The 21,004-nt window shown below is 42.0% G+C and overlaps 1 protein-coding gene across 1 annotated transcript in view; it reads right to left on the reverse strand.

The window, feature by feature from the left end:
* The window catches only part of LOC120527133, a 307,413-nt gene that overhangs the window by 150,976 nt on the left and 135,433 nt on the right, over positions 1–21,004 (reverse strand). The window contains exons 8-9 of the mRNA XM_039750231.1: positions 17,657–17,847; positions 12,714–12,781 (exon numbers count right to left, since the gene is read on the reverse strand). Of these exons, the coding sequence (XP_039606165.1) occupies positions 12,714–12,781; positions 17,657–17,847 (259 nt within the window). The remainder of the gene's footprint in view (positions 1–12,713; positions 12,782–17,656; positions 17,848–21,004) is intronic.

Below are 21,004 nucleotides of genomic sequence, written 5' to 3' on the forward strand. Positions count from 1 at the left end.
ATAATAGAAAGAAATCTTGGGATGAGACAAGACTTTTTTTCCTGCAACAAGACGTGATCTTTTGAAGAGAGACGGAGAGACACTTTCACATCCCGCGAGAGGTCAAGTCACGTCATACTTACAACCTTTGGAAGCAAGTCCCGTGAGATGGTGACTTTTGCAAGTCACGTCATACTTACAACCATTTTCAAACAGGGCCGCGGTCATCTAACCTCTCAGTTGTTGGAATGCTTTTGGCGGATACACTTCCTGTGCTCTCAGGTCTTACAAATTTTATTAGACGTTCTAGATGACAAGTCAATGACTAAGCGAAGAAGAAAGAGCAGTGCGTCAAAAAAGAGACCCAAAAGGGTGGTAGAAAAAAGAATACAAATAAGAACAAAAATAATCAGATTCTGAAAATAAGGAAAGTAATAATCAATCAGTCCCGTGAGATGAGACTTTGTGCCAAGAGATTTAACCACACCTGGTGCCGGAAATAAAAGACAAAGTAGAACATCGTAAAGGATTCAAAAACGTTGGCATGATACACATGCAGAGCAGATTAGAGATAATGTAAGTAGGAAAATTCGAAAATCTCAAAACAATTATAGTAAAGATAGCGCAAACAAACAGAAATTATTACTTTGTGAAATAACAGAACGGCAAAAAGAGATTGAATATATTGTTTGGATTTAAACTTCAAGTCGGAGACTTGTAGATCGTCTAATTCGTGTTGCCAGCGAATTTTTTTTTTTTATTATTTTTTTTTATTAGTTTTATTACAATCCATACAAAGCCATCAAGTTTTTACAAAAAGAAGAATTGAGTTAAGAACAGATCGATCCCCACCCCTGAGAGAGAGAGCAAGCCAAACAGCGTAAAATTTAAGGCTTGTAAAAATACCTAAATTAATAAATTCTCTGTGCTTTATGAACTTATTTTAAAATATTACTGATTAGATCCTGCCATGTTTTGAAAAAAGTCTGTACGGATCCTCTAACTGAGTATTTGATTTTTTCCAGTTTCAAATTATATAACACATCGGTTTCCCACTGACTTAAAAGAGGAGAGTTTGGGTTCTTCCAGTTTATCAGAATCAGTCTGCGTGCCAACAGTGTAGTGAATGCCATCACAATTTGTTTGTCCTTCTCCACTTTAAGCCCCTCTGGAAGAACCTCAAACACAGCTGTTAATGAGTTAGGAGGGATTGTCACACCGAGGCTGTCTGAGAGGTAATTAAAAATGTTTGTCCAGAATAATGTTAATTTGGTGCAGGCCCAGAACATGTGATCTAGTAAGGCTGGGACTTGATTGCAACGTTCGCAGGTTGGATCATGCCCTGGAAACATTTTGGTGAGTTTTAGTCGAGACAGATGTGCTCGATATATAATTTTGAGTTGTATAATTGTATGCTTTGCGCATATGGAGCTCGAGTGAATTCTCTGCATTGCTACTTTCCACTCCTTTTCTGATATATTAATTGAGAGATCTTTTTCCCAGTGTCCTCTTGGATCTTTGAAAGGGAGGGATTGTAAAATGATTTTATATATTGTAGTGATGGAGTCTAAATCCTTGAGATTGAGCAATAATTTTTCCAGCATGGATGAGGGTGCAAGATGAGGAAAATCTGGAAGGTTTTGTTTAACAAAGTTTCTGATTTGAAGATAGTGAAAGAAATGTGTAGCTGGAATGTTAAATTTGGAATGTAGTTGTTCATAGGATGCAAAGACGTTGTCTATATAAAGATCTCTAAGCAAGTTAATTCCAAATTTTTTCCAGATAAATTTTTTCTTGATAAATTTCAGTCAGGTTTCAGAACAAATCACAGCACAGAAACTGCACTCGTTAAAGTAGTAAATGATTTGCGGGTCAATGCAGACAGAGGCCATTTATCTGTTCTCATCCTCTTAGATCTGAGTGCTGCATTTGACACCATTGATCACAATATTCTTAGAAATCGCCTTAGTCAATGGGTGGGCCTCTCTGGCAGGGTCTTAAATTGGTTTGAATCCTACCTGGTAGGTAGAAAATTCTTTGTTAGTTGTGGTAATTACAACTCAAAGACACATGATATCCGATATGGTGTTCCACAAGGCTCTATCCTGGGTCCGCTGCTCTTCTCAATCTACATGCTTCCGTTAGGTCAGATTATCTCAGGTTACAACGTGAGTTACCACAGCTATGCTGATGACACACAGCTGTACTTATCAATAGCACCTGATGACCCCGACTCTCTCGATTCACTAACACAATGTCTGAATGGTATTTCTGAATGGATGAATAGTAATTTTCTCAAACTAAATAAAGAGAAAACTGAAATCTTAGTAATTGGCAATAATGGATACAATGAGGTTATCAGAAATAAACTTGATGCACTAGGATCATAAGTTAAGACGGAAGTAAAAAACTTAGGGGTAACCGTTGACTGTAATTTGAATTTTAAATCGCATATTCATCAGGTCACTAGGACAGCATTTTTTCACTTAAGAAACATAGCAAAAGTTAGACCTCTTATATCATTGAAAGATGCTGAGAAATTAATTCACGCGTTTGTTTTCGGTAGACTAAATTACTGTAACGCACTCCTCTCAGGACTACCCAAAAAAGACATAAATCACTTGCAACGAGTGCAGAATGGAGCTGCTAGAATCCTAACTGGGAAAAGAAAATCCGAACACATTTCTCCAGTTTTGATGTCACTACACTGGTTGCCTGTGTCATTCAGGATTGACTTTAAAATTCTGCTTATGGTTTATAAAGCCTTAAATAATCTCGCCCCATCTTATATATCAGAATGTCTGACACCTTATATTCCAAATCGTAACCTCAGATCTTCAAATGAGTGTCTCCTTATAATTCCAAAAGCTAAACTTAAAAGAAGTGGTGAGGCGGGCGGCCTTCTGCTGTTATGCACCTAAAATCTGGAATAGCCTGCCAACAGGAATTCGCCAGGCAAATACAGTGGAGCACTTTAAAACACTGCTGAAAACACATTACTTTAACATGGCCTTTTTATAACTTCACTTTAACTTAATACTGATACTCTGTATGTTCAATTCTTCATAATAACTATTCATGGTGGCTCTAAAATCCGTACTAACCCCAACTCTCTCTTCTGTTTCTTTTTCCAGTTTCTTTGTGGTGGCGGCCTGCGCCACCACCACCTACTCAAAGCACCATGATGCTCCAACATTGATGGACTGAAAGCCAGAAGTCTACGTGACCATCATCATCAGGTCCTTCCATGAAAACCCTAAATCCAAAGAGGACTGTTCCACTTATGTTAGGTAGAATGTCCAGAGGGGACTGGGCGGTCTCGTGGTCTGGAACCCCTACAGATTTTTTTTTTTTTCTCCAGCTCTTGGAGGTTTTTTTTTTTGGTTTTTCTGTCCACCCTGGCCATCGGACCTTACTTATTCTATGTTAATTAATGTTGACTTATGTTTATTTTTTATTGTGTCTTATATTTTTCTATTCATTTTGTAAAGCACTTTGAGCTACATTTTTTGTATGAATATGTGCTATATAAATAAATGTTGATTGATTGATTGATTGAGATATTAAAAACTGCATATGTTTGTGAAGGTTGAAAGAAGTGGTTCTCTTGCAGAGGTGCCACAGATAGAAGCTTCTCCGTCTTAAAATGCTTTCTACATTGGTTCCAGATTCTAAGTGAGTGGAGCACAATTGGGTTATTAGTGTATTGCCGATAACATGTGTGTTTATTGGAGCACAGAGCAAGGAATACAAAGAAGTACAGCAGGATTTTACTTCTATTGTGGTCCATGCCTGTGTATGTTCTTCTATTTGTGTCCAGGTTTTTATCGCCTGTATATTTGCCGCCCAGTAATAAAACTGGAAGTTAGGTAGAGCCATGCCGCCTTCTGCCTTTTGTCTTTATAGGGTCGCTCTTTTGATGCGTGGATGTTTTGAATTCCAAATAAATGAGGTTATTGTTGAATCTAATTGCTTAAAGAATGATTTATTGATGTATATTGGGATGTTTTGAAATAAAAAAAGGAGCTTAGGAAGAATATTCATCTTAACAGTGTTAATTCTTCCAGCTAGTGTGAGATGAAGGGTTGACCATCTATGCAAGTCTTGTTTCATTTTTTCCATGCAGACGGCAAAATTTTGTTGGATTACATTTCATAGGTAAGGCTGAACAATTGTTTTGGTCATAGTTGGCCATTAGAAAATCCCGTGTTATAATCTTAGCACTCAAGGTCACCTTACAATAAAATTAAACAATATTAGTAAAATTAAAACAAGAGAATGATAAATCAAAAAGCAATAATTAGCAAACAAACAAAGATAACTGGCAGTAACAGTGCAAAATTCACAATTAGTGTGCCAGCTTGAAAAAATAAGTTTTGAGGGCAGTTTTAAAATGTGTTATTGAATCGAGCTGACGGATATGAGAGGGAAGAGAATTCCCGAGTTGAGAAGCACAATGAGAGACGCTCGAGCTCCCATAGCACCGAGTCTGATGTGAGGTACAGAAAGTCGAGCTGCAGAGGAGGATCTGAGTGAGCGAGAGGAGTGTCAGTCTGGAGGAGATCAGTGAGGTGTGGAGAGCTTTAAATGTTCAGACCATGATTTAGTATTGTATTCAGTAGTAAACAGGGAGCCTGTGACATTGAGAGAGAATCGTGTGATGTGTTCAGTGGATTTTGAACAGCAGGTTATTATCCTGGCAGCAGAATTTTGAAGAAGTTGTAAGTGATGGATACGTTTTTGTGGGATGCCAGATAGAACAGCATTACAGTAATCTATACGTGAGGTGACGAGGGCATTAACCGATACTTCAGTACTGTGTTGGGTAAGAACAGGACAAAGTCTAGAAATGTTTCAGAGATGGAAGAAGGCAGTCCGAGAAACTTATATGGGAGGAATTATTTAATACTATTATTATTATTTAATAATTGCCACTATTAGTGTATAAATGGATATAAATAATTGCATTTAAACGATTCGCCAAAATCTGTTATATGTAAACGATACTGTTTTAAACGTTATTGTTTTTTCATCAGAAAACCCGGTTTCCACATCTACTTGTATTAGTTTAAATGCCACTTTTGCCACTCGCAATATGGCGTACACGCTGACGTATCGTGTCCACTGGGCAACACAGTCAATGCGGCATCTGTCTATATATGTCTATATCAACACCGGCCAGAAGCGCCGCTGACTTCTCTGGGCTCGATTTCGTATTCTGTGATCCAACGAGTTAACATTTCAAAATAGTTTGCTACACTGATTCGAAAAGGCCATAACACACCTTGATGAGGCGTTTCAGATTTAAATAGTTAAACGCTGACGTTCCACCTTAAGATCCATTCAGTGCTAAAGCAGTTCTTTTGAAATGCTTTAGGGCTCTGTCAAATTATTCTTTATTGCAATTTGCTAACCATATAATTTTCTGTGCACACCTCCGGCAAAGTTTACTAACACGCGGAGGTTTTAAAAGAGCCTTCCGGGGGTTTCTACTACAGAGTCAACGTAATATAAACATTGAATGGTAATAAAGAAAAAGTGTGAAAGGATCCATGCCACAATACAGGAGAACACAAACTGCAAGGCAAGTCTAAGCATTCTGCTTAAAGATCCATCCATTCATTATCCAACCCACTCTATCCTAACTACAGGGTCACGGGGGTCTGCTGGAGCCAATCCCAGCCAACACAGGGCGCAAGGCAGGAAACAAACCCCGGGAAGAGCGCCAGCCCACCGCAGCTGCTTAAAGATGCGGCAAATTAAATAAAACATTGAGGGGCAGTTCAATTCAGTCTTCAAGAAAATCATTAGCTTATCAGTTGTCAGTCAGTCAGTGTCCAATCTGTTATATCCTAACTACAGGGTCACGGGGGTCTGCTGGAGCCAATCCCAGCCAACACAGGGCGCAAGGCAGGAAACAAACCCCGGGCAGAGCGCCAGCCCACCGCAGTAGTTGTAATTTAACAATATTAATTTTTTCAATGTTATATATCTATACATATAGTGAATTCAGAAAGTATTTAGAACCCTGCAATCCCTGCAAACTTTATTAAGTTACAGATTTAATTTTAAATAGATAAATTTACCGTTTTAGTCAATCTATGCTCCATAACCCATAATAAGTAAAAATATGTTTTCAAACATGGTTGCAATTTTTTTAATATTCAAACACTGAAATCTCTCATTCATAGTAGTATTCAGCCTCTTAAAGCCCTTTTAGCATCCCAGCCAGCACAGGGCACAAGGCAGGACAAATCCCCAGGCAGAGCGCCAGCCTATGGCAGGGCACACACACACACACCAAGCACACACTAGGGACAATTTAGGGTCGCCAATGCACCTAACCTTCATGTCTTTGGACTGTGGGAGGAAACCCACGCAGACACGGGGAGAACATGCCAACTCCACGCAGGGAGGACCCGGGGAAGTGAACCCCAGGTCTCCTTATTGCGCTACCCACTGCGCCACCGTGCCACCCTCTTATCAGTTGTGATTTCTGTTATGATGCCTCCACTGAGCAGGTGCAGTTTGCTCCACAAAAGTGTTTTCTAATCATGTAAAGTTTAGGTGGTACTGTTTATGCTAACCAAATCATGAAACCAGACATGAAATCACAAGCAGCAGCTCATTCATTTGAAAAAGGTTTCAAAGGGCAATTCTGGGCAGCATATTGCTGGGTGTTAAAAAAAACTTTAAATGAGAGTTGTTTTGCTTTTATTTGGCAAAAAAATCTGCCAATGGGGCAAGCAGAATTTACTTGACAAGATTTCTCAAAACATGCTAAATAATTAATACAAGTTTTTTGACAAGTCAATAATTCTTACAATAGGAAAAAAAAAAGATTTAACGTCATGATATAAGTACTTTTCACTTGCTTAGATTTCATTTTTTGCAGTGTAGCATGAAGTAATCCGTGACAAATGACCTTTTAAAACTGTCCGTCCATTCGCTGTACTCATTGTGGCAGACGACCAGGGGCCTTACCCCACCGGGACGCCTAGAGAAGGGGAGGACCGGGAGAGGGGCAATATCTTCTCTGGGGCCCAACAGGGCAGCACCCCTGGATTGCATCAGGGCCACGCATACGGAGCTGGGAAGCTCAACCCTGTGGGCGTCCGTTGCCTTCGCCTGCAGCACGTCTGCCACTGGAGCACTTCCGGGTGCAGTATAAAGGAGGCCACCTCACTCCACTCGGGGGTCCAGAGTCGGGAGGCACAGAACGGAAGACTTGCAACTGGAGGAGCGGAGGCGGCAGAAGGAAAGAAAAGGAAAAGGAAAAAGAAAGAGAAGGACTGTGAGCCGAGTCATTGTGGTGGTTTGTGCACTGGATGTTGTATAAAAGGAAATGAATAGCGTGTGTTTTGGATTTGGCGCTCTCTGTGTCTGTCTGTGTCCGGGCATCTTTCACACCATCTTGTCCAATTCAGAGTCGTGGAGGCCAGAATCTACTTTGGATGAACAACAAAAAACCAACCAGGGTGCCAGTCCACCACAATGCACATTTGCACACAGCCACACAATGCTATTGTGGGCTGCATCAGGAGTGGGCAGGAGGAGGAGTACAGAAAGTTAATCAAAGACTTTGTTAAATGGTGCAACTCAAACCACTTACACCTTAACACCAGCAAGACCAAGGAGCTGGTGGTGGATTTTAGGAGGCCCAGGCCCCTCGTGGACCCTGTGATCATCGGAGGTGACTGTACAGAGAGTGCAGACCTTTAAATATCTGGGAGTGCAGCAGGATGACAAATTGGACTGGACTGCCAATACTGATGCTCTATGTAAGAAAGGTCAGAGTCGACTATACTTTCTGAGAAGGTTGGCATCCTTCAACATCTGCAGTAAGATGCTGCAGATGTTCTACCAGACGGTTGTGGTGAGTGCCCTCTTCTACGCGGTGGTGTGCTGGGGTGGCAGCATAAAGATGAAAGACGCCTCACGCCTGGACAAACTTGTTAAGAAGGCAGGCTCTATTGTAGGAATGAAGCTGGACAGTTTAACATCTGTGGCAGAGCGACGGGCACTAAGCAAACTCCTGTCAATCATGAAGAATCCACTGCATCCACTTAACAGTGTCATCTCCAGACAGAGGAGTAGCTTCAGTGACAGACTTTTGTCACCGTCCTGCTCCACTGACAGACTGAGGAGACCCCACACTATGCGACTCTTCAATTCCACCCGGGGGAGTAAATGCTAACATTAATTTTATTTTAATTCTTTTCATTTTATTACTATTTAATTTAATATTGTTTCTTTGTATCAGTATACTGCTGCTGGATTATGTGAATTTCCCCTTGGGATTAATAAAGTATCTATCTATCTATCTATTATATAGTGCCTTTCACACTATCTATCTATCTATCTATCTATTATATAGTGCCTTTCGTATCTATCTATCTATCTATCTATTATATAGTGCCTTTCATATCTATCTATCTATTTATTTATCTATCTATCTATTATATAGTGCCTTTCACACTGTCTATCTATCTATCTATTATATAGTGCCTTTCGTATCTATTATATAGTGCCTTTCGTATCTATCTATCTATCTATTATATAGTGCCTTTCGTATCTATCTATCTATTTATCTATTATATAGTGCCTTTCATATCTATCTATCTATCTAATTTAGGTTACTTTTTTTCTTTCTTTGGGATGTGGATGGAAAACTAGAGAGAGAGGCAGGAACAGACATGTGGCCTACATGCCAACTGGCATAAACACAGTGACCAGGCTAGAGTCTGAATCACGGACTCTGGGGCTGTAAGGAAACAGAACTAGTTATTACACTATTGCTTTTATTCATATTTAATGTAAAAGTTAAATATGAATAAAACAGGAAAAAAGATTAAAAATGGGGATAAAAGATAAAACGATATACCGTATTTTGCGCACTATAAGGCGCACTTAAAAGCCTTTAATTTTCTCAAAAATCCACGGTGCGCCTTATGTGTGCACTGAGTTCCAAAATCTGTAAAAATGTTGTTGTGCATTTTAGTTAGCGCTCCGCTTGATTGACTGTCGGACCATTTCCTGCCGACATAGGGACGTAGTAATACGTACACTACGTACGCTGGCAGCGATAAACCAATTGCAGAACATTATGTAAAGCCACGTACAGACGTACGCTTACCTCCGCCACGCCTACGGCAGGTAGGTATATTGTACTACTGGTGCGTTGCGAAACAACATTCGTTTGGCTAAGGACCCTGAAGAAAATGGCATCAGAGAAGAGACATGCTTACGATGCACAATTCAAACTACAGGCTATCAGTTACGCGGTTGTAAATGGGAATAGAGCAGCAGCGAGAGAATTCGAAATCCATGAATCTATTGTTCGGAAGTGGAGGAAGCAGGAGAATGAATTGCGCCAAGTTAAAAAGACAAAACAGAGTTTCCGCGGGAACAAGGCGAGTTGGCCAGAGTTGGAAGACCAACTTGAACAATGGATTCTTGAACAAAGAGCAGCCGGGAGAAGCGTCTCTACAGTCACCATTCGACTGAAGGCAATAACGATAGCACAAGACATGAAGCTCGAACACTTTCAAGGAGGTCCATCTTGGTGCTTTCGTTTTATGAAAAGGCACCATCTCGCCATCCGCGCACGAACTACCGTGGCGCAGCAACTGCCAGCGGATTACAAAGAAAAGCTGACCATCTTCCGCACCTACTGCAGCAACATGATTACCGACATAAAAATCCAACCCAACCACATCACCAACATGGATGAGGTCCCTCTCACTTTTGACATCCCTGTGGAGAAAAAGAGGACCAGCACGGTATCCATACGCACCACGGGGCATGAGAAGTCGGCTTTCACTGTTGTTCTTGGTTGCCACGGTAATGGACAGAAACTACCACCTATGGTCAGACGCTGTCAAAAGAAAAAAGTTTCCAGCCGGAGTCATCGTTAAGGCCAATCCAAAGGGCTGGATGGACGAGGAGAAAATGAGAGAGTGGCTGAGAGAGGTGTATGTGAAGAGACCGGGCGGGTTTTTCCATGCATCACCGTCTTTGTTGATCTGCGACTCCATGCGTGCCCATATCAGCGCTACTGTGAAAAAACAAGTGAAGCAAATGAATACGGAGCTTGCCATCATTCCGGGAGGATTAACAAAAGAACTCCAACCGCTGGACATCGGTGTAAACAGGGCGTTCAAAGTGAAGTTGCGAGCGTCATGGGAGCGATGGATGAGAGACGGCGAACACACCTTTACTAAGACTGGGAGGCAGCGCCGGGTGAGTTACGCCACCATATGTGAATGGATTGTGGATGCCTGGGCTAAGGTGTCTGCTTCGACTGTTGTCCGAGCTTACGCGAAAGCTGGAATCATTGCTGAACAACCACCCGGCAGCGAGAATGACTCCGACAATGACGAGAGGGAACCCGGCATGTTTGATGGCCAACTTGCCCATCTGTTCAATTCAGATACAGAAGGTGAGGACTTTGATGGATTTGTGACAACAGACTGATCAAAAAACAATGTGAGTGTATTTTTAAATACGTAGTAGAATAAGGTTTAACTAAACTCATTGTTTTGCTTCTGTTACCTTGTTTTTGCATGCGCCGAATAATACGGAGCGCCTTATGTATGGCTTAAGTACAGAAATAAGTCCCGCAATTGAGAGTGCGCCTTATGGTGCGCAAAATACGGTACTCTAATGAGCCAAAGCATTATGACCACCTGCCTAACAGGCTTCTGCTCCTTCATGTGCTACCAGAACAGCTCCAACCTGCCAAGACATGGACTGTGCAAGACCTCCAAAAGTTATCTAGAACCGGGACGTTAGCAGCAGTTTCTCCAACTCCAGTAAGTTGTGAGTTGTTGTTGTTGTTGTTCCACAACATCCCACAGATGATCCACAGGACTTATGGAATGTGGACACCTGGGCAACAACTTGAATTCCTCATCATATTCCTCAAACCATTCAATGTAATTTGCACAGCAGGGTGTGTTATCCTGCTGAATAAATGCAACACCTGTGCCATGAAGGGGTGTCCCTGGTCTGCAACAAGGTCTGGTGGGTGGTGTGCTTCAAATTAGCGTCCACATGAATGCCCAGACTCAGGGTTTCCAAGCAAACCACTGCCCAGACTATCACACGGCCTCCATCTCTTTCTAAGGTAACTGACGCACATACATCTGGGTGTCCACATGATAGTTGATAAGTTTCTGCCTCATGTCTGATTCAGCACCACAACCATCTTATATATGAATGTCTATGCGTGGGAGTGTGTCTGTCTGTGTGTCTGTCTGTCTGTCTGTCTGTCCAGCCCAGAAATGGGAGGTGGAGTCGGGGTAAGGGCTTCACCTCCAAGGAAACAGAAACTTGCTTAGCCGCTAATACACATGCGAGGTGAGCACATCAGCAAAACGAAACCTCCAAAAAAAGACAAAGTCACTTAGCCGGTAATAGAAAAGTGAGGCGAACAGATCGACAAAACGAAACCTCCAAAGAAAGACAAAGTCACTTAGCCGCTAATACACATGCGAGGTGAGCACATCAGCAAAACGAAACCTCCAAAGAAAGACAAAGTCACTTAGCCAGTAATAGAAAAGTGAGGCAAGCACGTCAGCAAAACGAAACCTCCGAACAAAGACAAAGTCGCTTAGCCGCTAATAGAAAAGTGAGGTGAGCACATCGGCAAAACGAAATCTCCAAAGAATGAGACACTCGCTTAGCCGCTAATACACAAGTGAGGTGAGCACATTGGCAAATCAAATCCTCCTAGGAGAGAGACGCCCAGAGTAGTTCCTTTCAATTACCCGACATCTTGACATTTCAAATTTTTTTCTGATGATTTCATTAATTTTTAGGACCCCAGGCTTTTTATATAATGGGCTTACACAGCTAGTGAGATATAATTAGTGAGTATGAGTATGAAAGTTGAGGAATGAATAGAAAGATTTTGCTTTCTTTGAGATAAACAGAAGAGGATGGGTTATAAGCTGTCCATTCATTTATAGAAATTGGTGTCCTCCCAGTTCAGTTTGGGGACAACCAAAGCATATTAGCAGCAAATTAGGGTAAGGAATTAGCCTGGGATCATACGACGGCCCAACCCTGAGAACACTCATATAAATGATTATGTTTTTTTCAGTCACTTGCTTCTCCTTTCAGCTGCTCCCGTTAGGGGTTGCCACAGCGGATCATCTTCTTCCATCTCTTCCTGTCCTCGTCATCTTGTTCTGTCACACCCATCACCTGCATGTTCTCTCTCACCACATCCATAAACCTTCTCTTAGGCCTTCCTCTTTTCCTCTTCCCTGTCAGCTCTATCCTTAGCATCCTTCTCCCAATATCCCCAGCATCTCTCCTCTGCACACGTCCAAACCAACGCAATCTCGCCTCTCCGACTTTGTCTCCCAACTGTCCAAATTAAATAAAATTGATATTTTTTGTATATGGGTAGAAACCAGAGTACCCTAAAAAACAGCATCTTTAGCGTGTGTCTCTGGTGCTGTGTGGCACCAACATTCTCCCTGTGACACCTCTTTGTGCTACACCTTTCCATAAAATGGATAAAAATACCTGCAAGGATGCAAAATATTTAAAGTAGTCTTTCCATAGTCATCTTCATCATATAAGTAATCTGGAGTACTAATTAGCTACTCATCTCAGAGAGAACACGTTTGACTCAGCTAACATTAATATCGAGAATTCAAACATTTTACTCTTGTTAAAAGCACTATATAAATGTAAAGGATTATTATTATTATTATAAACACCTTGATAATGAATCTTTCCCAGGAACAGTCATCACTTCACTGCTAGGAATCCTTACAGGAGATATTTCCTGAAATAAAAAAAAAGGCAGCAATGAGGAAAATGGGAAAAGGAATTTCAGTTCAACACTTTACAGACAAATGTTTTACTTTATACAATTATCTGGTTTATCCAATAAGACAAAAATCTATATTTTCAACTTTAATACTTGAATCCATCCATCCATCCATTATCCAACCCGCTATATCCTAACCACAGGGTCACGGGGGTCTGCTGGAGCCAATCCCAGCCAACATAGGGCACAAGGCAGGAAACAAACCCTGGGCAGGGCGCCACCCCACCAACACACTAAGCACACATCAGGGGCAATGGAGAATCGCCAATGCACCTAACCTGCATGTCTTTGGACTGTGGGAGGAAACCCACGCAGACACGGGGAGAGGCACACACAGCGAAGACCCGGGAAGCAAACCTGGGTCTCCTAACTGCGAGGCAGCAGTGCTACCCACTGCGCCACCGTGCCGCCCCATCTATGATCAACTCCTACCAAAAAAAAAAATAAAAAATCTCTCTATTATAAAAAAAAACTAGGGGGCTTCGCTCGCCCACCCCCGGGTTAGTTTTACCGATTATAAAATTTAAAGAGACTTTGCGCAAGGCAAGAACAAATCCCAGGCAGGGTGCCAGTCAGTTAATACTTGAATTCTTTCCATTATTTCCTTATTAGCATTTACTACGATCTGCCTTTATAATGGAGGATTTCTTAATGCTTATTTTAATTGTTGAGGTTGAGGACATAAGGTAAGAGAAATTCTTATGTTTGTTAGTTGTAATTTCCATCCATCCATCCATCAATATCCAACCTGCTATACCCCAACTACAGGGTCACAGGGGTCTGCTGGAGCCAATCCCAGCCAACGCAGGGTGCAAGGCAGGGAACAAACCCCGGACAGGGCGCCAGCCCACCGCAGTGGTTGTAACTTAACAATTGTGAGGGATTGCCGGCCGTGTATCCCAGCCAACACCCCCAAACCGCCAGATGGAGCCATCCCTGCAACATGAAAGGGCCCCGAATTCCAGCAGGGCATCCTGGAACTCGAAGTCTTTCACCACAGCCTTGCTGGATACCATGGGGGCCACCGGAGGATGCTGCAGGGAGGCCCAGGGACTTATATTTTCCTTATAGCCTGGAAGTAATTCACGATTGCGGAAATAGAAGGAGTGATATACTTCCGGGCTGAAGAAAAAGAGAATTACCCGACCCGGAAGTGTTGGATACTCACATGGACTGAGGGCTCAAACACTTCCGGGTCAAGGAGTATAAAGGACTATGGGAAATCCCAGACGGGCGAGCTGAGTTGGGAGGCAGGGTGGCTAAGCGTCTGGGAGATTGGAGGATTTGATTATTGTGATTGTTTATTGGAGTATCTGGGAGTGAAGGGTGCTTTGTGCACTTGATTATTGTAATAAATATTCATCTTTTGGACTTTTACCTGGTGTCTGACGTGGGGTCTGAGGGTACACGGGTGCGAGAAAACCCTAAATCTGTCACACAATATTAATTTTTTCAGTGCTATACGAGGTGTGGCAGAAAAGTAATGAGACTGATTTTTTATTTACCAAAGTTTTTATTTTTTTCAAACATCAATGTTATCCCCTTCAAAGTAGTTCCCTTGGGCAGCTACACACCGATGGAGACGTTGTTCCCACTGTTGGTAGCAGCGCTGGAAGTCTTCAACCGGTATGGTCTTCAGCATGTCCGTTACACTCTTTTGGATGTTTTCTAAAGTCCCGAAATGACGTCCTTTGAGGACATTTTTCAGTTTAGGAAAAAGGAAAAGTCACACGGACTGAGGTCAGGTGAGTAAGGGGGCTGGGGAACCACAGGAATGCCTTTTGAGGTCAAAAATTCTGTTATGGAGAGGGCAGTTTTTCGGCACCATTTTGGCACAGACCTTTCGCATGTGCAAATGTTCAGTCAAAATTTGATGAACGGTAAATCTGTTCAAATTTAATTGTTCACTCAACATTCTTATTGTTAAACGATGGTCTGATCTCACAAGAGTGTTCACACGTTCGATGTTTTCATTGGTTTTCGAAGTTGGAGTCCTCCCTGAAAAACCTGAGCTCGGGATAAAGAATGTTCCCCATAGGCCTGTTTTAACTTTTCAAACGTCACACTTGCCGGTTAATGGCACAACGTTGCTCCAAATTCCGCTGTTCCATTTTGCGTGAAGCACAACCAAAAAACACAACTTGGCTAATAGCAGTCAGAAAAATCACGTAGTTAACGGAAGGAGTTGAAACTCGCACTGAGCTATGGGAGGGTACAAATACACGGGCTCTATCAAGGACAACAGCGCAGCGGTGCCAGATCGCTTGCAGTGTTGCCAGTCTCATTACTTTTCTGCCACACCTCAGTATATCTATACATTAAGTGGATTCAGAAAGTATTTAGATTGCTGCACTTCCTGCAAACTTTATTAGTTACAGATTTAATTTTAAATAGATACATTTGCCGTCTTTGTCAATATAAGCTCCATAACCCATAATAAGTAAAAATATGTTTTCAGACATGGTTGCAATTTTTTTTATATTCAAACACTGAAATCTCTCATTCATAGAAGTGTTCAGCCTCTTAATTCAGTACTTTGCAGAAGCCCATTTAGCAGCAATTCCAGCTTAGAGTCTTCATGGCTAGGTCTCTATGAACTTTGCACACCTGGATTTGTACAGGTGGTCCCATTCTTCCTAGCAGGTGTGTTTTTAAATCCTTTAATGGTTGTGCCCCATTTTATTTGTCAGACCTGCTGCCCCCATATGTCCCGTCTCGCTCTCTCAGGTCAGCAGACCGGATGCTTTTACTTGTCCGTAAGACTCCAAGGTGATCGGGCTTTTTCAATTGCAGCCCCAAAACTCTGCAACGATTTGCCATTGCACGTTAGGCCGGCTCCTTCTCTTGCTGTCATTAAATCTTATTTAAAAACACACTTTTACTCCCTGGCCTTTGACCCAGTGTGAGATGTTGACTATCTGTCTACTCTTTTATTTGAGATTTCTTAAGCTCTTTTCTTTACCTTTTGGTTATTGTGTGTCTTATATGTTGAGTTTTTATTGTACAGCACTTTGGTCAGCCTTGATGTTGTTTTTAAAGTGCTTTATAAATAAATACATAAATAAAATAAATCCTCTCAAGCTCTGAGAGACTGGGTGGGAAGCATGTGTAAGCTGCCATCCATCCATCAATTATCCGAACACAGGGTCATGTGTAGTAATTCTACGCCAGACCAGGGGGCAGCAGAGTGTGCTAACTGTCTCTCTCAGTCTCTTGGAAATCGTGCTTTGTTCCAGTGCCACTGATGACATCACTTCACTTTGCACGGCCCTGATGACGTCACTTTCTGGTCACGTGGAAGATAGATAGATAGATAGATAGATACGAAAGGCACTATATAATAGATAGATAGATAGATAGATAGATAGATAGATAGATAGATACGAAAGGCACTATATAATAGATAGATAGATAGATAGATAGATAGATAGATAGATAGATAGATAGATACGAAAGGCACTATATAATAGATAGATAGATAGATAGATAGATAGATAGATAGATAGATAGATAGAGTGAAAGGCACTATATAATAGATAGATAGATAGATAGATAGATAGATAGATAGATAGATAGATAGATAGATAGAGTGAAAGGCACTATATGATAGATAGATAGATAGATAGATAGATAGATAGATAGATAGATAGATAGATAGAGTGAAAGGCACTATATGATAGATAGATAGATAGATAGATAGATAGATAGATAGATAGATAGATAGATAGATAGATAGATAGATAGATACGGTCCCAGCAGCAATGATGATGTCATTTCCAGTCGCGAAGATGCCACTTCCAGTTGCGGCATCAATAATGTTGTTTCCCTTTCTCTATTGTTAAAACGCCATTTTGTCTTAATGCCAGTTAGTTCTGTTTTGGACTCTGTTCTATGAACATCTCTCGCTATTCAATCAACTTTGCAGCCAGGACATCAATATATGGGTGGCTGCCCCAAAACTCGCTTATGTGACAAAATATATATACATATATTATGGCAGACGCCTGGAAGGTCCACAAGACGGACAATACCTTCCCTGGGCCACGAGAGGGCAGCCGCCCTGGTCTGCATGGGGGCCACCGGAACACAGCTGGGAAGCTCATCTCTGTTGGGGCACATGGCCAACTAGAAGCCCTGATACCTCGCATTGAGAACGCTGCCAGTCTTTACAAAACATAAAACTCAAGAATGGTCAGAGATGAACAGAATATTTATATGGAGCGATGAATGATTCAAGTTTAAAAAAATAATAAGGGCAGCATGGTGGGCGCAGTGGCCTCACCGTTAGGAGACTTGGGTTCACCTTCCGGGTCCTCTCTGCGTAGAGTGTGCATGTTCTCCCCCCGTGTCTGCGTGGGTTTCCTCCCACAGTCCAAAGACATGCAGGTTAGGTGCATTGGCGATCCTATTGTCCCATGTGTGTGCTTGGTGTGTGTGTGTGTGTGTGTGTGTGTGTGTGTGTGTGTGTGTGCCCTGCCCGGGGTTTGTTCCTGCCTTGCGCCCTGTGTTGGCTGGGATTGGCTCCAGAAGACCCTAATAGCCCTGTGTTAGCGAGTTGGAGAATGACTGACTGACTGACTGGGAGTGAACACTTTTTATTGGCACCTGCCTAACATAGAATGAAGACGTTGGTGCTTGACTCTGTATCCCATGTACAACACAAAATTAAACCTGATCCTTCATTCCCTTAAGTTTGTCAGTTCTAATCTGGGTCTTGGCTCAGAAACAATTACTATAAAACATAGTTTAGTCTGTTTCTGCTTATGTATATAAATATTGTACTTTCAACGTAATATGAGTAAAACAAAAACAGCTTCAGTATGTTCCAACCTGCTTTGAAGTTTCCTCCAACAGCACTGGAAAAGAGGAAACTTTTACATCCTGTGCGGTGTTGACCCGACGACTCGGCCTTTCTTCCGTCGTCTTCAGAGGCCATGCTGTGACAGCTCTTTTCTGCGCAGACCACAGTTTCACAGGTGTTGGGGACATACAGCCCCTCCAGTCATTGTAGCATCGACCTCCTGTAGACAGTAAACAGAAACTTTTGTTTTTACTTCTGCTTTTAAATCTTGGGTTTCAATTGCGTTTCCTGTTATCTTAGTCATACCTTTTATTGGATCATTTTAAACATTATTAAGAACCTTTAAAAACACAAAAACCGTCAAGTTTTCCTGCGCATGTGGGACAATGTTAGCAAATCCATATTCTAAATGTAATGACCCTATAAACCTATAAATCTTACAAATGAGAACTATAGTCGAGTAAAGACTTCTCTAAAAAGTAGTGTCTTTTAATTTAACTAAACAGCACAAAACATTCTCATATCCACCTAACGCAGAATCTACACCATTGTCGGGCAACCGGTGCGCGCCGTGGAATTTTCTAGGTGAAACTAGCGAAAACTTTGTAAAATATTTAAAATTGCTAGTGTTTTTGAACTTTTGGTTGATTAAAAAGATAATGTTTAAAAAATATATATTTTATGTTGGAAAAACAGATAACGGAACACTTACGGAAATGAAGTCTAAGAAACGCGAGAGACTTCAAATGATCGACAAGGAAGTGCGCGTCGGTCTATCGAAAATTGATCCTCGCATCCATCTCATATGTGCTGAAAAACAATCTCAGCGTTCACATTAATTATATTTAAGATCTATCCTTTGATTCCTTTAGTAATAAAAATGTCTTTCAAACTTGTAAAATGAACTGTTTTTATTGGCGATTGTCCATAGATTGTGTCGTCACGACTTTATTTATGGGCAGCCCCTCAAGAAAATCTTTGGACTTAGTGCGCCGCAACTCGAAAATGGTTGCCTTTCACTGATCTACACCGTGTGCACAATTATTAGCCAAGTTGTATTTCTGAGGATTCATTTTAATATGGAACAAATGCAGAATGTTAATAAACCTGAAACTTGAATGTTTTACAAAGGAAATGTGAGTGTGAACATTCTCAAGGGAATACGTGTATGTGCGTAATTATTAGGCAAGCATTAGTGTGCAGAATTATTACGCAACTAAAGGAAAAACAAACATTTTCCCATCTCACTTGTTTATTTTCATCTGGTAAAGTGAGAATAACAAGCAACTCAAAATATACAAAGAAACATTTCTGACATTTCCAAAAAAAAAAACCGTGACCTTTCTTTTGATTAACAATAAGAAGCCTTCCATTCATAGAAGGATCAACGTTTTGTGCAGCAGACTCTGTTCAGAAAAGTGAATTATTTTCCTTTCACCTTAAATCTCCCATTTAACTCTTTCAGGGCTGATGTTGACTTTTAGAGGACGGTGTAATCAGCTGTAAACGGAGACAAAACTCTCTCTTATTTTTTAGTTCGACTCTCTTTGCCTGCGGTGGGTTGGCACCCTGCCCAGGATTGGTTCCTGCCTTGTGCCCTGTGTTGGCTGGGATTGGCTCCAGCAGACCCCCGTGACCCTGTATTCGGATTCAGCGGGTTAGAAAATGGATGGATGGATGGACTCTCTTTGCTTGAAGGAAAGTTACGTAGCTTTGTTGATTTGACCTCGATTCCTTGCGCATGCAGGAGTAGTGAAGAGCAAAAATGGCATCAGCATCTGGTGAGACTAAAGCAAATGTGCAAAGCAAAATACTCCATGGACATTTTCCGTATTCTCGCTGAATCAGACTCTGACTTTTCGCACTCTGAGTTTGATGCAAGTGATCTGGAGATGGAGATCAAAAACAAAATTGCGGTACCAGCATCAGCCTATTGGTCCCCAAGTTGATCGTGGTGCTAAACGCGTTCGTGTAGCTGATACGCTTACAGCAGCGTTCGCCTAGGACAGTGATGGCGAACCATTTAGAAACCAAGTGCCCAAACTGCAATCCAAAACCCACTTATTTATCGCAAAGTGCCAACATGGCAATTTAACCTGAATACCACCTAAAACTGAACACCAGCATAACCAAGGAGCTGGTGGTGGATTTTAGGAGGCCCAGGCCCCTCATGGACCCCGTGATCATCAGAGGTGACTGTGCAGAGGGTGCAGACCTATAAATACCTGGGAGAGCAGCTGGATGACAAATTGGACTGAACTGCCAACACTGATGCTCTGTCTGTCTGTCTATCTACTGAGCTTTTAGTTTAGAAAAGCTACTCATACATTAACATCTTTTGTCTTAAAAGAAAAACATAATAACGGAGCTTTCAATGATACAAACAACTTTTTGTTGAAAGGTAAAAGTTTGCATTCGGTATGCTTTTGAACAATTAATGTGCTTTTTGCTGTTGTATGCATGCTGATAATTTGTCTAACCTTGGCTCATACTTTGTAAGCCTGAGAGCAACACATGCAGCACTCAGGTCATCTGTTAGTCTGTTTCTGGTGTCAGATTTGATTTAATTCAAAGCTGAAAACAGCTGCGCACAAGCATAAGATGTTCCAAACAAAGTAAGGAAAGCAATCTCAAGTGCCTTCATTGACTTAAGATTATTTGGCAGGAGAATTCCACACTTTAAGGATTTCATTTTCATAACTAACTGTGCTGTCCTTTGTCATCCCTTCGATCCTCTCAAGTGTTTCACGCAGGTCTTCCCTATTAAGCTCCGCCCCAAAGCTTCCATTATATATTACGGGGTCGTGGATCAGGTGTGCCGATTAGCAACTCCCGGCAATAATTACAGATGCGGACGACTCCTGACCTGTGCGCTTAAGCGAGGACTGCACGCATCACAAAGCTCCCGGAAAACCCGCTCCGGCCACTCTACCTTAACCCCTCTTTAAGCCGCGAGTGCGGCAATTATCTGTTAAAACTGGCCTTTTCAATTTTGAGCTGTGGACCCGCTATACCACATCCCCTCCAACCCCACCACGGGAATCACAGACTCAAAAGGCTGCAGTCCGTGCCGCACCCTCAAGCAGCATGTGTGCCGCCCGCCGTTACCCCAGACAGGAGAGGAAGAACGTGCTCCCATTGGGCTGCTGGGCAGAGGGGCGGGTGATGTGAGAAAAGTCCTCCGGCACGCGTGAAAAGGGGGAGCGATGAGGGGAGCAGCCCGGCCCCGCATTCCTCTGGCTTTATAGTAACAAACTCTGTGCTCGGGCGACGGCGCGCGTGCCCCCTGAGAGGGCTCTGAGTGCCCCCTTTGGCACGCGTGCCATAGGTTCGCCACCACTGGCCTAGGAGGACCACCATTTATGATGACAAGAGGT

This window comes from Polypterus senegalus, chromosome 4, assembly GCF_016835505.1.
Source record: "Polypterus senegalus isolate Bchr_013 chromosome 4, ASM1683550v1, whole genome shotgun sequence".
Lineage (NCBI taxonomy): Eukaryota > Metazoa > Chordata > Cladistia > Polypteriformes > Polypteridae > Polypterus > Polypterus senegalus.